Source organism: Carcharhinus amblyrhynchos, chromosome 20 (genome assembly GCF_965287045.1).
Source record: "Carcharhinus amblyrhynchos chromosome 20, sCarAmb.v2.hapA, whole genome shotgun sequence".
Taxonomy (NCBI): Eukaryota; Metazoa; Chordata; class Chondrichthyes; order Carcharhiniformes; family Carcharhinidae; genus Carcharhinus; species Carcharhinus amblyrhynchos.
In genome coordinates this window covers 48,933,883-48,950,037 of record NC_137343.1, presented here as the reverse complement: position 1 = coordinate 48,950,037, position 16,155 = coordinate 48,933,883, and the positions used below count along the sequence as shown (strand labels likewise).

General features: G+C 41.1%; 1 protein-coding gene across 2 annotated transcripts in view; it reads right to left on the bottom strand.

The window, feature by feature from the left end:
* The window catches only part of cabin1 (calcineurin binding protein 1), a 464,629-nt gene that overhangs the window by 353,071 nt on the left and 95,403 nt on the right, over positions 1–16,155 (bottom strand). The window contains exons 24-26 of one of the 2 annotated variants that reach the window (XM_080208567.1): positions 14,008–14,097; positions 12,178–12,329; positions 4,800–4,969 (exon numbers count right to left, since the gene is read on the bottom strand). In XM_080208567.1, coding sequence (XP_080064693.1) covers positions 4,800–4,969; positions 12,178–12,329; positions 14,008–14,097 — 412 coding nt within the window. The remainder of the gene's footprint in view (positions 1–4,799; positions 4,970–12,177; positions 12,330–14,007; positions 14,098–16,155) is intronic. The other variant, XM_080208568.1, reaches the window with a different exon arrangement.

Below are 16,155 nucleotides of genomic sequence, written 5' to 3'. Positions count from 1 at the left end.
ACAAAAGGGAGATTGATCAAACTTGACTTAGCAATGAATTTGCAATAATGGGAAATTGAAGAATTGGGAGAACACTTGACAGTAATTATATTGCAGTAGAAATATTATTTTGATATTACGAAGGAAACTGGAATAACTAAAGAGAACAAACAGATTTCAGGACAGACAAATCAAAATGGGATGAATGAATTGGCAAAATATGCGAAGAAAAAAGCAATAATAATTAGGATTCTGTAAAGTATAGGTGTAAATAAAATGTATCTGTGACATCACAATTGAACATAGAACAGTCATCCACTGCAAATTAGGGAAAAAGGACATTTATATATATCAATAATGAGGTTGTAATAAAACAGAACAATATGGGGATTGCTACATACATTGGGCAAATATGCACTTTAAAAACAGCACTTTTGCTTTCCCTTCATGGAAAAAACTTGGTGAGTTTTATAATCTAAGCCAAACAAGAGTAAAAGACAACATAAATCAATAAATAGGAGTCTGGATCACCAAACTGGCATTTCAAAATCCGCAGAAGAGTTTAAAACAAGTATCTGAAAACACGGGAGAATAAGAAAGGACATTAGTCAGGAGGTGAAACTAAATCTCAATTGAAGAATGTTAAACAAGTAACCCAGGGTGATAAAATAAAATTGAAGTGAACATTGGGAAAATAAACTGATTCTAGATATATTCATGGTTGCAGCATAGTAAACAACAGGAGTTTGTTGAATAGGAGAGAAATGTTACAGAGGAAGAAATACAGACTTCATCATAACAATGCATTCACACTAGAAAAGGATGAAACTTGCATCTGGCCATTGGAAGGATAGAAGCTGTATATAACAGCAGAGAAAGACGAATATCAAAATGATCCTCAGGATGCTAGGCAGGAAAAAAAATACATGTCTAAAATCACACATCCAAAGTACAATTGGACTGAAAATAGATGCAGCATACTGAAAGAGTATTCAGAGAGGTGACAAAACAAAAAATCAATCCAGAGCTGGGAAAGTTTTTGGGGAGGAAAGAGAGTTTGCATATTTGAAGGCAAAGCCAAGTAGAGCTGAGGGAAGGTGGAATTCAGAGGAGATCAGAAGTTGAAAAGCACAAGATATCCTGCACAGAGTCCAGAGAAAACTGGGGTTCAATCGAAAGACATATATGATTTTGAATTCAATTTACTGGGGAAGGAGAAGCCAATAGGGTTTGATAGTCCAGTGATGAGAAATCAGGACAAAAAGTGCAGGATTGGATGTGCTGAAGTGTTGAGCGAAGTGTCAGAAGTTGAGCCTGACAAAGGAGTGAACGAGGCTTTCAGCAGTTGCAGAATTGATGCAGAAGCAAAAATAGATGACTTGACAAAAATCTGTCCAACTAACAATGGAATCTATTGCACCATAATGGAGCTAAATGACGAGCACGTCCAAGCATATTTACAGCATAGCAAGGTACAGGAGAGCGTCACAACTGAAACATGTAACCTCATCGGAAAGAAAATAAGATTTATAGTTTCCAACATAAATAGCCGGAAAGCACAAGCGAAGAACATCAATTAATTGCATGCAGTACCAAATATACTCCCATCATAGAGCTAAGCAAATCATCAGCTGCATGCCCCTGAAACAAAAGTATGTTCATGGGCATCCAATTTAATCTGAAATCTGAGTGTGCCATAGATGAATCATTCCTTGATGTGTTTCCCATTAACTTGGTGGTCTACAACTGCCAAATTTTCTCCCCTAGTTTGTCCCTTCTTTATAATAAAATGACCTTCTCATCCAACCCATTCTAACGACTTCACTTATCACTCCACACTGCATTCATTAGATTGCTCACAACCTTCAGGGTAATGGCTGAAATCATGTTCTTCAGTAGAACAATTGAGTTCTTCACTTTCTCTGACTCTCTCAGGTCTTACAGTGAGGCCTTTCACCTTTGACGATGCCACTCTCTTCATCCATCAACATTATCTCTGATCTCCGTGGAGTGCTGTCATTGCTCAAACTGTTCCCAAGAAATAGCCTCCTGTTTCAAGCTAAATTTCTTCCACACCTGACTTCATATAGAGCCATGATTGAAACTTTAATATCGCTTCCATATTTTGCTCAAGCATTTCTAACATTCTCTTCATAATCCTGAACAAGCTAAAAACAATTGCACAAAAGGGGTATCAAACAAAATGTTGGCATGGGTAGAAACTGGCAAGACTGCAGAAGTTCCAGTGAGGGAGCAGGAAGAAAAGCCATTGAAGGCTTTGTCTGTAACTGCACAGTTAACCAGGTGAGGGAGAGATTTAGCCAACTGATGAATGGAGGAGAGGTAATGGTAGAGGATGGTGTTGTCAGCAATATCAAAGGTTGCAAAAAAAAGTGCATCTGGTAAACAATTGCTATCTTTCACTTCCAGCCCCTAACTTCTCTCCCTTTCCACTGTCAACAGCCCAAGCCTTCTTTGTTTTCTGGAACTGGTATCAGAACTCCCCTCTTGTCCCTTCTAAGCCATTAATACATTGCCTTGCACCTTCCCTTCTCTCCTTGCCCCAGTCATTCCTACATCTCCTGACTATCCATATTGTTAATATGAGATAAATATTCATCACACTGTCTTCTATTCTCATTTCTCCTTGCAGTTCCTTACCTTTCTGCGTCTTCATTCACCCCAGTTTCTTTTGGTTCTCAAGTTTGGCATTAACCAATCACTAGTTAACTTACTTCCTTCATTAGATTCTTTTCAACCTTGTTGGTGCACTGGACTATGGGCCTCAGTTTCCATATGGTCTCAATGTACTCATTACCTTAATCTCACTGCTAACCTGGGCTAACATGCTGCAAATCCAGAAAACTAACCATGAACTGATTAGCCCACCTCTCTTTACTATACTTAAAAATCCCACAAAAATCCCTGATGAAAATAAATGCTCATCCCTCCTGACGTTTTCAAATTTAAAAAATACATAAGAACACAAGAAATAGGAGCAGGAGTAGGCCATCTAGCCCTTCGAGCCTGCCCCACCATTCAATAAGATCATGGCTGATCTGAAGTGGATCAGTTCCACTTTCCCGCTTTCTCCTCATAACCCTTAATTCCCTTGTCTGTCAAAACCCTATCTACCCAAGACTTAAATATATTTAGCGAGGTAGCCTCCACACTTCAACGGGCAGAGAATTCCAGAGATTCACCACCCTTTGAGTGAAGAAGTTCCTCCTCAACTCCGATCTAAACTGCTCCCCCCACCCCCTTATCTTGAGGCTGTGCCCTCGAGTCCTGCTATCCTTTCTAAGCAGGAAGAATCTCTCTACCTCTACCCTATCCATCCCTTTCATTATCTTATACGTCTCTATAAGATCCCCCCTCATCCTTCCAAACTCCAACGAGTACAGACCCAGTCTTTTTAGTCTCTCTTCATAGTCCAACCCCTTCATCTCCGGTATCAGCCTAGTGAACTCCTCTGCACTCCCTCCAAGGCCAAAATACCCTTGCGCAAGTGCGGCGACCAAAACTGCAGACAGTACTCCAGCTGCGGCCTCACCAGCGCCCTGTACAGTTGCAGTCCCTGTACAGTAGTGAAACCACAAGGTCTAATGCCATTTGATCTCAATGTAGCAGCGACAGTTTTCAGGTATTGCTGAACTAGGATCGACAAAAATCTGCTGAGACAAGTGCACCATTAGTGACATCCGCACTATTCAATCTACTTGCATTGCAAAAAACACAGCTAAATTACGTGAACCAGCACTAATGAGACTGAAGGAGATGGTGATTTGTAGAGTCTCCCTCTTTGAATAGCTGTGCAAGGTTTATTTGAATCAACAAAAATATTTCTACCCCTGTATAAGGCTTGGAAACAGGGGACAGGACAAAATAAAACTACACCCTATCCACAAATGAGCAAACCACTTCCTTGAACTAACAAAATACAAAACCAACAAAAAAAAACTACAAAAGAAGAATAGCTAAAACTACTCAGTTGTAAAATATGATCATACTGTTGCTAAACTCAATATTGCTATTCTTTGAATGTCAAGAATCACATTCTAAATGAATTCTAAACTTCCAACTGGAAAGATCATTCTATCAATTTAAAATGTATTTAAGGGCAGGATCTTTGCAATCCCTTCCCCAAACACACTTGCACTTGGTGAGTTGGGGCACGCACTAAAAACTGTCAGGAGCGAAGGACAAAGCTATCACCTGGGAATTTGGAGTAGGTCTGGATTCCTCAACAGCAAATGTACACAACAGGCTATGGATAATTGTATACCAATAAAATAAAAGTCACGGGACCAGGTAGCAAGACACAGAGCATGCACAAGTGGCTAAGGCAGCAACCGCAGCAGTTACAATCTGGATCAACTCAAGTGGTGGATGTAGGCATCATCACAAAGCCACAGAGTTGAAGTGACTGCCTGTTGTGCTTTACAGATGAACACACTGTTTGGAGGCCTGGATCAGGGAACCGTTAGCAATGGCCAATGCTGGTGACTTTCTGTAAAAGTTTATTCTTCTTATGACAATTCCTGCAAAGGCACTGGATGCAGCCAAATTGCACTTCATACAAATAAAAGCAAAGCAGCAGACACTTAAACAAGCCAACAACAATCCAAGCAAGCACCGAGAAAAGTTAAAGAAACCTGATTGAAAACCCATCATTTTTGAGAAGCTAGATAGCAGCCATATTGCCCATTTCCCTACACACCATCACCCAGTGTTGTGCATTTAGCAGAATTCACCACCTATGATTGCCCCAATTATTAACCACCTCCCAAGTTTGCCATTATCTATAACAAGAAAAATACCATCAATTGAAGCCTGCTGACGGGGGATTTTACGTTTGACGTAATCGTGGTCAATCGGAGTGGCTGTGTAAGGTGGGGATGTCAGACCTGGACCTGAGGGAAGATTTCCTTGACCTGGCACGGTTCCAACAGAAGAATGGGAATCATCATCATTTGTACAGGACTTCTCCCTAGAGTAGATGGAAGAAGAGAATAAAAAAAGTGAGATGATAGTTACCATTCACCAAACAACTTAAATATTACAAAAGAACAGAAGTATTCTGTTACATGCAGGTCTATGTCAAACAGGCAGGAGACACCATTGGACTCCAAAACGACAGAACATCACTTCCCACCACCAGATGTCCCTGTTGTTACACAATGCAAACAATCTGTTGACCCAAGAAAACCCTTCAAACTTCAACAACGGAACCAAGAATGCTACTTCCACAGCAGCCACAAAATATTAAAATTCCATACAGAAAATCTAAACCAAAATCATCCCACAATAAAAAGTACTATGCCTTCAATCAAATTACTTGTTTTTCCAAACATTTTCATCCTCAAACAGCAGCCTATGTGTTTTTAGTATCTTAAGGATGCACTGAAAGCAGAATAACAAAGGATTTTGTAACCATTTTTCCCGTTGCTCTCAGACCATTTAGCCTTGTGAGCCCTCTCTGCAATTCAATCAGATCATGGCTGATCGGCAAATTAACTCCATATTCCTGCCTTCGTTCGCTATCCCTTTAGAGAACAAAAACATATCAATCTTAATTACTAAATTAATTGAGAGCATTAATTGTCAATTGTCATTTCTGTAAAGAGTTCAAAACATCTACCTCCCTTCACACAAGGAGCTGTTTCCTAATCTCATTCCTGAGATTTTATAGATGAGCCCTTAGTCCGAGAGTCTGGAGCCCCTTAACCTTCAAAGATTTGTGCACAAACACCCCGATCTCTCTGCCCGTGCAACCTTTTACCATGTAGCTTGCATTCTCTCTCCCTTTTCCTACCTAAAGGTATTCTCTCTCACTTTTGTGTCAAGTTTCATTTTTCCGGTTTGTCATTCCACTAGCTAGCCTACGTCCTTTTATAGGTCATCTTCCTCACTGTTTACTGCATTTCAAATTTTAGGTTATCTGCAAATTTCAAAATTGTGCCCTATACCCCAGGTCATCAAAGCATACAGCAATCAGCAGGGTCCGAGTACAAAACTCTGAAGAATAGCAATATATCCCTCCACACAATCCAATCCAAAATAAAACAGCCATTCGCCATAATTCAGTTTTCTATCCCTCAGCTAGTTTTGTATTCGTGCTGTTCCTTTTCTTTTAATCCCAGGCTTCAATTCTTTTCACCAGCCTACTAGATGGCACTTTATCAAATGCCTTTTGAAACTCCGCGCACACAACTGCAGTGCCCTCATCCATCCTCTCATTTCATCAAAAACAAGCAATTTACTCAAACACAATTTGTCTTTAATAAATCCAGGCTGATTCTATTTTATTACTCCAGTTTGTTTATTTTCTCTCAGATTATTGTTTCTAAAAGCTTCTCCACCACTGACATGTTGTGTTCTTCTGACTGGCTGGGTATATCCTCCTGTCTTTTGGCACTAACCCAGTAGCCAAAGATTGTAGGATTGTGGCCACTTCCTCTGCAACTTCTACCCTTACTTCCCTCAACATCTTCCCTTCCAAATCAGCTAGCTTAGTGACTTCAAGTACGGCCAATCTTTCTAGTGTTCCTCTACCTATTTTTAACCTCATCCAGTATCCAGACAACTTCCTTGTTTACCAAATATTTGGCAAAATTCTCTCAATTTAAAACCTCGGTACTATCCTCACTATGCCAAAGTTAAACAGTCCTAGATTCTTTTTTAATTTAGAGGGCATCATTCTACTCACCTTTGAATGTTTTGACATGCTCCACCATTTGAGAGGTCCAAAACTACCTAAGATTTGTAATGCTCTTTATGTTATATTCTTTTGTCATTGCAACACGAGTTAAATTCCTATTTGCTTTCTCAACAAGAACTTCAGTGGTGATGTTAGCTAGCAACACCACCACCCTCCCCTTTCTTCCTCCATCTGCTGCCTTCAGCAGATTCTCCAATATGGTATAAATATGTGAGTCATCTCCTTAAAACCAAATCCACAAAACTACACTTCTCCAAGAAAAAGGAATGGAGGGGGTTTTGATTTCCCCAGAATAAAGATACTTCAATTTTCATAGCAAGATAACAAATCCTACAATTCCACAGAACAAACATAAATTTTAACTTATTTGGTTACCCTAAATCAACGGTGCCAGTTCATACCCTATACAGCCCAACTCTCCTACTGTTAGAGAACAGCTGATTGTTGATGATGAGTTGAACAATGACAGGGGATATTCTAGCTGAGGTATAAGCAATGATTTCGAAAGGTTTACCATAACCTCCTTCATTTTAAGGAATTTTACCATTCCAGCAGCCAGGGGAATTGGAGCGGGTGAGGGCCAGACCATGAAAAAGTCTGTTGACCTCAGGTGGGATTTTACTGATTCAGGACAAACAAGGCTGTAAAATCCCGCCCTTGATATTAAGTAAATCTCAGGAGCTCCTGGGTAAGATTGAATTCTCTCAATCGTAGACTAAAAGAACAACTTGCATTTATATAGAACACAACAGCGCAGTACAGGCCCTTCGGCCCTCGATGTTGTGGAACCAATCTAATGACCCTCTAACCTAAACTATTAAAATATTATCCATGTGTCTATTCAATGACCATTTGAATGCCTTTAAAGTTGGTGAGTCCACTAGTGCAGGGCATTCCACGCCCTTACTACCCTCTGAGTAAAGAACCTACTTCTGACATCCGTCCTATATTTATCACCCCTCAATTTAAAGCTATGCCCCCTCGTGTTAGCCATCACCATCCGAGGAAAAAGGCTCTCACTGTCCACCCTATCTAATCCTCTGATCATTTTGTATGCCTCAATTAAGTCACCTCTTAACCTTCTTCTCTCTAATGAAAACAACTTCAAGTCCCTCAGCCTTTCCTCACAAGACCTTCCCACCGTACCAAGGAACATCCTGGTAAATCTCCTCTGCACCCTTTCCAATGCTTCCACATCTTTCCTATAATGCGGCGACCAGAACTGTATGCAAGTGCGGCCGCACCAGAGTTTTGTACAGCTGCAACATGATCTCACGGTTCCGAAACTCAATGCCTCTACCAATAAAAGCTAACACACCATATGCCTTCTTAACAACCCTAGCAACCTGGGTGCCAATTTTCAGGGATCTATACACATGGACACAGATCTCTCTGCTCATCTACACTACCAAGTCTTTCCATTAGCCCAATATTCTGTAATCCTCTTACTCCTTCCAAAGTGAATCAGCTCACACTTTTCCGCATTAAACTCCATTTGCCACCTCTCAGCCCAGCTCTGAAGCTTATCTATGTCTCTCTGCAAACTGCAACATCCATCCGCACTGTCCATAACTCCTCCGGCTTTAGTGTCATCCGCAAAATTTACGAACCCATCCTTCTACACCCTCGTCTAGGTCATTTATAAACATGACAAACAGCAGTGGCCCCAAAACAGATCCCTGCGGTAAACCACTAGTAACTGAACTCCAGGTTGAACATTTCCCATCAACTACCTGCTCTGTCTTCTTGCAGCTAGCCAATTCCTGATCCAAACTGCTAAATCACCCTCAATCCCATGCATCTGTATTTTCTGTAGTAGCTTACCATTGGAACCTCATCAAACACTTTACTGAAATCCATGTACACCACATCAACTGCTTTATCCTCATCCACCTCTTTGGTCACCTTCTCAAACAACTCAATAAGGTTTGTGAGGCACAACCTACCCTTCACAAAACCATGTTGACTTTCCTTTCTAGATGATTATAAATCCTATCTCTTATAATCCTTTCCAAAACTTTGCCCACAACAGAAGTAAGGCTCACTGGTCCATAATTCCAGGATGGTCTCTACTCCCCTTCTTGAACAAGGGGACAACATTTGCTATCCTCCAGTCTTCTGGTACTATATCTGTAGACAAAGATCAAAGCCAAAGGCTCTGCAATCTCCTCCCTAGGCTCCCAGAGAATCCTAGAATAAATCCCATCTGACCCTGGGGACTTATCTATTTTCACACTTTCCAGAATTGCTAACACCTCCTCCTTATGAACCTCAATCTTGTCTAGTCTAATAGCCCGTATCTCAGTATACTCTTCAACATTGTCTTTTACCTGTGTGAATACTGATGAGAAAAGGGTCTGGTGCATGTGGGCGCGGGCAGGATGTTTGGTGAAAGCAGGAGGGTGCTTGGTGAGTGTGGGGCGGGTGAGTGCAGCAGGGGGATGTTGGTGCATGCAGTGATTTTAAATATTTTTGCAGCCTGGGTTGGCACAGTTAAGACAGAAGTGTTAGGTGAAAACTGAACAACAATAAACAGGTCTGTGAAAGTAGTTGAGCACACTGCAGCATCTGGCCCCTCCAGTGATGTTCCTTTCCACAGGGAACATGATGAATGAGTTTCCTTTTGTATACAAGGCCAAAATGACTTGTTCATTATGTGCATGGCAAGTGACTAACTGCCCCTTCATGCACCACGAGTGCAGGATTGTAAGATGCAGTAGCAGAACATTTCAATGAACGCCCATGGGAAGAAGTTGCGCCTGTGGTAAAAGTTGTCTGTCAAACAGACTCAGAGTTTGCACAGTTATACAGCCATACCTTTTGCAAAATAGAGGCACCCAAGAAATAGCCGGGAATGCTATTTGTGGAGCCAAGGTTTAACTGGAGGTACATTCGGACTCACCTGTCCAGCAGATGTGGGCATGCTAGGTTAAGAAGTTAGATACATACTCACTTTAAATGACTGCATTCGGCACAAAAGGTTTGAGTCAATCAAAAATAAGTGAAATATGTTGAGTCATTTATATAATTCTTGTGCCTTGACTGAAGTTCTGTTTGCCCAAAGGTCAGCTGCTCTAATAACACAAAATCTATTTGCTTTGGACATTATTCTCCTCGACTACATTGTCATTTTCCTGTGCAAATACTGACGAAAAATATTCATTCAGTACCTCTCCTATCTCTTCAGACTCCACACACAACTTCCTTGACTGGCCCTAATCTTGCCCTAATCATTCTTTTATTCCTGACATACCTATAGAAAGCTTTAGGGTTTGCCTTGATCCTACTTGCCAAAGTCTTCTCATGTCCTCTTCTGGCTCTTCTTAACTCTCTTTAGGTCCTTCCTGGCTAACTTGTAACTCTCCAGTAACTGAGCCTTCACGTCTCATCTTTACACAAAAGTCTCCTTCTTCCTCTTCACAGAAGACTCAACTTCCTTAGTAAACAACGGTTCCCTCGCTCGACCACTTCCTCCTTGCCTGACAGGTACATATTGATCAAGGATACACAGTAGCTGCTCCTTGAACAAACTCCACATTTCAATTGTGCCCATCCCCTGCAATTTCCTTCTCCAACCTACGTATCCTAAATTTCACCTAATCGCCTCGTAATTTCCTTTCCCCCCACTATAACTTTTGCCCTTTGGTATATACCTATCTCTTTCCGTCGCTAAGGTAAACGTAACTGAGTTGTGGTCACTATCACCAAAGTGCTCACCTTCCTCCAAGTCTAACACCTGGTCCGCTTTCATTACCCAGTACCAGATCCAATGTGGCCTTGCCTCTTGTTGGCCTATTTACATACTGTGTCAGGAAACCTTCCTGCACACATTGGACAAAAACTGACCCCGCTAAAGTACTCGAACTACAGCTTTTCCAGTCAATATTTGTAAAGTTAAATCTCTGTCCAACATCCCCATCCCTTTTCCTACCTATGTCATGGGTGCCTATGTGAACCACGACTTGGGGCTGGTTCCCCTCCCCTTAAGGATCCCGAAAACCCTGGCACCTGGGAGGCAACACACCAACCGTGAGTCTCGTGAATCTCCTATCTGTCCCCTTAACTATGGAGTCCTCAATGACTCCTCTCCTCTTCTTCCCCCTTCCCATCTGAGCAACAAGGACAGACTCTGCGCCAGAGACCTGTACCCCAGTGCTTACCCCCATTGAGTCATCCTCCCCAACAACATCCAAAACAGAGTACTTGTTTTGCAAAGAACAGCCACGGGGGAAAAAAAAATTGCTGCTCTGACTGCTTCTTACCCCTTCTAGCAGTCACTCACATATCACTGCTAGGAGTAACTATCTCTCTGTAGCTTTTATCTATAGCTGCCTCTGCTTCCCAAATGATCCTGAGTTCATCCAGTTCCAGCTCCAGGTCCCTAACACGGTCCTCAAGGAGCTGGAATTGGATGCACTTCCTGCAGGTATACGCAGCCAGGACACTACTGGTGTCCCTCATCTCAAACATGCCACAGGAGGAACATTGCACTGCCTGCACTGACATCCCTGTTTCGTCCCTTATATAGCATCTTTAGCACAATAAACCATCACAAAACACTAGCAGGATCATAATCCAAAGAAAAGTTAATCCAAGCAAAGGACGAGATGTCAGGTAAGTAACCAAAAACTTGGTCAAGGCAGTAAATTTAAGGCGCATTGTAAAAGAGGGAGGAGAAGCAGAGGCAGAACGGCGGAGGAAGCTAATTCAAGTCATTTCCATCAATGAAGCAAAAGAAGTGAGGGATAGTGGGGAGGTCCGAATTGGAGGCAAGCAGAGTTCTGAGAGAGTTGTCGGGCTGCAGAAGGTTACAGGTGATAGGAGCCATGGAGGGGTTTGAACACAAGGATAAGATTATTACAATCGAAATGTTTGGGCTCAATATAGGTATGAGAGGTCAAAGGTAGTGGGTCCACCAGATTGATTCCTGGGAGGAGAGGATTGTCCTACAAGGGGTGATTAAGAAAGCTAGATCTATATTTTCCCTAGCATTTAGAGAAAAACTGAAACATATAAACTTCTCAAAAGGACTTGACAGATGCTGAAAGGATATTTTCCCTGGTTGGGGAGTCTAAAACTAGGGGCCACAATGTCAGAAAAAGGAGTCAGCTATCGAGGTCTAAAGATGATGAAAAATATCTTTGATCGAAGGATTGTGGATGCTCAGACAATGAGTACATTCAAGGCAGAAATGGATGGACTTTTTTTTTTACACTAAATGAATCAAGGAATATGATCAAATGGCAGGATGGCAGAGTTGAGGAAGCCTGATCTTAATCACTGGTGGAGCAGGCTCCAGGGGGCGAAAGGCCAACTCCTCCTATTTCTTATATTTGTATGCTTACATTTCAAGAGCAAGTGAAAAAAATAGTTTGTCAATTATCAAAGAAAAACAAACCCACGGCATCAGTATAATGCCCTGTCTTCGTGCCCATGTACAATTCGTCATTATAACCCTCTTAATTTGATAAACTTACTTCTCAGTGACTTTAAAGGTACTCTTCTCTTCACCTCTGGCAAAAGGCCCCTGAGCTGCCTCTTTGATGTAGCTGAAGAGCATCTCACAGTCCACAGTCACTTCATCTTTCTCCAGCAGTTTGAGAATTGAGGCATGAAGCCTGAAGTAAACCTGAACATCAACACATGGTTCCATGAACAGATAACCCGACATCTAAAATAAATCCTCCATCAATATTCACACCAGATACAGCAATGGTGATCTATGATGTACCTAAATTATAACATGTACGTCACTCACCCCATTTTCAGAGATGTTATTAAGTTAAATCAGTACAAGGAGGATATTATTAAGCATGCACTAAGATTTAATTTATACACACTCCAAAATAATTTTTAAAAGGATCTCATGATGTGGTCCTTTGACTGGAAGCCAGAAATCTACAATTGTCTTCTAAATTACATCAGAAGCATAAAATATGAAAGAGGAACAGGAATTCTCCTTCAGCCTACTCCACAGTTCAACATGGCTTTTCTGATTGTGACCTTAACTGCACTTCCTTGCTGGCTGTCATCATTCCAGGCTCCCTTATAGATCAAAAATCTGTCTCAGTCTGGCTACAATATATTTACCTATTTGTACTAGTTTTTCGCAGGGTGCATTTGACTAGCAGCCTGAACATTTCAGTTAGAAATACATTTGTCTCAAATATATGTAATACAAGGTATTTTGCTATATTGCTGGGATAAGAAACCAGTCTAAGGATTGGAGCCAAAGTTTAACTATTAAAAATACTACTCAAGCACTCCCTGAAGAAAAGTAGTATAAACAATCAAATACAGTCATTGCAGTCACTTCGAAACTCAAAGTTCAATTGTAATCTAATTTCTGTTACTGGGGCACAAGATCTCACCTTGAAATTACTGTTTATTTTTAAAAATGCCTTACCTGTACAAAAAAAATGTGTGGTAACTACAGCATGATGGTTAACAAGTATACACATTTGAAGTCTATCGATTTTTGTAAATTTTGGAATCAATTCAAGTTCTGGCATTCTTCCACAATTACTGAACCAATAAAGAAAATCAATCATAATAAGGCCACTAAATACAATGTGAAATGTCCCTCATCCTGCAAGACATATTGGGTGGAGGAGGGATAAAGGTAATGAATGGGGCTAGAATTACTTGAGAGTTGAAACAGTGATGATTTCTGATTAACACACTGAGAATGAAATCGCAACCTCTCTTTTGTTCTCATATCCAATCACACAATATCCTTTGATCCATTATCCAAAAGTTCAAGTAAAAAGGGTATAAAAATGCAAAGGATTGCCAAAGTCATAGCGACTAAAGGGCAACCAGAACACACACTTCCAGATGCGTTGGTCCCAAAAGATGTTTTCAAAACAATTCGGCTTATCTATTGAGAGCAGGCAAATATTTATAATTAAAAGTTCAATACTGCAAATGCTCGATATCTGAAATAAAAACAGGACATGCTGGATTAACCCAGCAGGTCTGGCAGCATCTGTGGAGAGAAAAACAGAATTAATGTTTCAATGGACTCGAAACATGAACTGTGTTTCTCTCTCCACAGATGTTGCCAGACCTGCTGAGTTAATCCAGCATTTTGTTTCTTTTTTTATATATATTAAATTATCAGGCAAACATTCATATTCTGTTTAATTTTGCAGACTTCAATTGCAAGCCAGATAATTTTACATCTAACTGCATTTGCTGCAGGCATAAGAATATCCGTATACTTAAACACCTTTTTGTTAAGCCACAGAAGATATTCAAGCACTCAAAGCCTATGGATCTTGGTTGCATGTCATTTGGTTCAGTACCTCTAGAGCCTCCATAGCCAGATCTGGTGGATTGTGGTAATGGATCTTCCGTGGATAATGTGCTGCATCCTCATGAAGATTATGCGCCGCCTGGACAAAAAGCATAAACCTGCATTTAGAGAATGTTTTTCATGAACTCAGGGTGTCCTGAATTTGCTTTGTAGAGAAATGTACTTGAAAGCATTGTCAATATTATGAAGTAGAGAAACATGGATTCCAACATACATATAGCAAGGCTTCATAAAGGGCAATGCAATAAATGATGAGGTAATCTGCTGCAATTGATGGAAGAATACATTTTTGGCCCAGACACCAGAAAAAGTGATCCCCCGCACTTCTTTGAATAACGCCATGGGATTTTTCACATTCACCTTTGGTTTAAAGCTTCTGAAAAATGATACTTCTGGGCGACAAAGTGGTTAACACTGCTGCCTCACAGTGCTAGGCACCTGGGTTCAATTCCAGCCTTGGGTAATTGTTTGTGCGGAGTTTGCATGTTCTACCTGTGTCTGCGTGAGTTTCCATCGGGTGCTCCAGTTTCCTCTCACATTCTAAAGATATGCAGATTAGATGGATTGGCCATGCCACATGGCCCCTTAGTGTCCCAAGATGTCTAGGTTAGAGGGAGTAGCAAGGTAAATGTGTGGAGTTAAGAGAATGGGGCAGGGTAAGATACTCTGTTGAAGAGTCGATGCAAACTCGATGGGTCAAATGGTCTCCTTCTGCACTGATTCTACGTCAGTACAGCAATCCCTCGATACAGCAAGGGAGTGTTAGCCAAGCTTATGTGCTTCAGTCTCTGGAATGAGATTTGAACTCACAATGTTTAAACTTAGTGAGACAACTGAGCCAAGAAAACAACATACCACAACTGCTCTCATCACTGCAGAGGGTAAATGAAAAGTTTCATTATTAGGGACATACATCATCATGACTTGGAAATATAATCAATGTTTCCTCAGTGTTGCTGTGTCAAAATCCTAAAACTCCCTCCTGTCATTGATCTGCCCTGTAACAGCAGTAACAAGAATTTAACAAGGCGTAATAAAATGCAACAGGAAGATAACTGCCTAACAACAGTAATGGCCAGCATTCAAAAGATGTGATTTTTCCAGTAACTAGATTAGGAGGCATCTAGAAGAGCCAGGTGTAAATCACCCTATTAGTAGGAAACAACTTACCTAGAGAAATCAGTGGAGGTGTACTCATGCTAATTTCTAAAGTCAAGGAATTTGAGAGAGGCAGACAGCCAAACTTAGAGTGAAGAATCAAAAGAGGAAAATTGGTATAATTACCAGCACCCTCAGATGCAAACTCCCTCTCGGCTGCTCGACATAAACTGGCCTGCTTGCATCTAACAATCCGAGTAGGTGGAATGGTAAAATGTGGAAAACTGACAGCACATCAGTAAATCATCTCACGACACCAGGTTAAAGTCCAACAGGTTTATTTGGGATCACGAGCTTCAGAGCTTTACCCTTTCATCAGGTGAGTGATGAAGGAACAGCGCTCTGAAAGCTCAAAAGCTGGTGTTGTGAGAATTCTTACAGGGTTTTTTGGCAGAGGATAAACTTCCTTCAACATACTGGAATACCAGTGTAGTCTCAAGTGGTTTAAAGGCTTGCATGAATTGGTAGCAGAAATTGGGACATAACCTTACGTCCAAGAGGACCTGGTGGCTTTGTGCTACCAGTCAACATCAGTCATTGCCTCTTTGCCTCTGTATCATTGTAGGGCTCTGCAACAGACATTTGCAGGATCTTAGGCAGTAACCCACAACTGCAATAGCTTGTCAACTTTTCCTCGTTCTAGGATTTTGACCCAGCAATAGTGAAGGAACATTGATGATGCTTCCAAGTCGGGACAGTGTGTGTTCCTAACACTGAAGCTTTTCATCCATTCTCTGCTTGTGTCTGCATCCCTGATCGGATTCCCACAGAAACCAGTAACTGCCACCGTCAACTGCATGCACATGGTGATTAAGTCACCTAATTTCAGTTTTATTAAAATAAGCAAAATTCTGCATGTGTTGGAATCTGAAACAAGAACAGAGGACACCAAAAAAATCCAGCAGGTTTCTCAACCATTTAATATTCTCTTCCTCCTATTGAGGTGACTGCCAGAAGGGAGCCTTTTCCCAAATTTAAG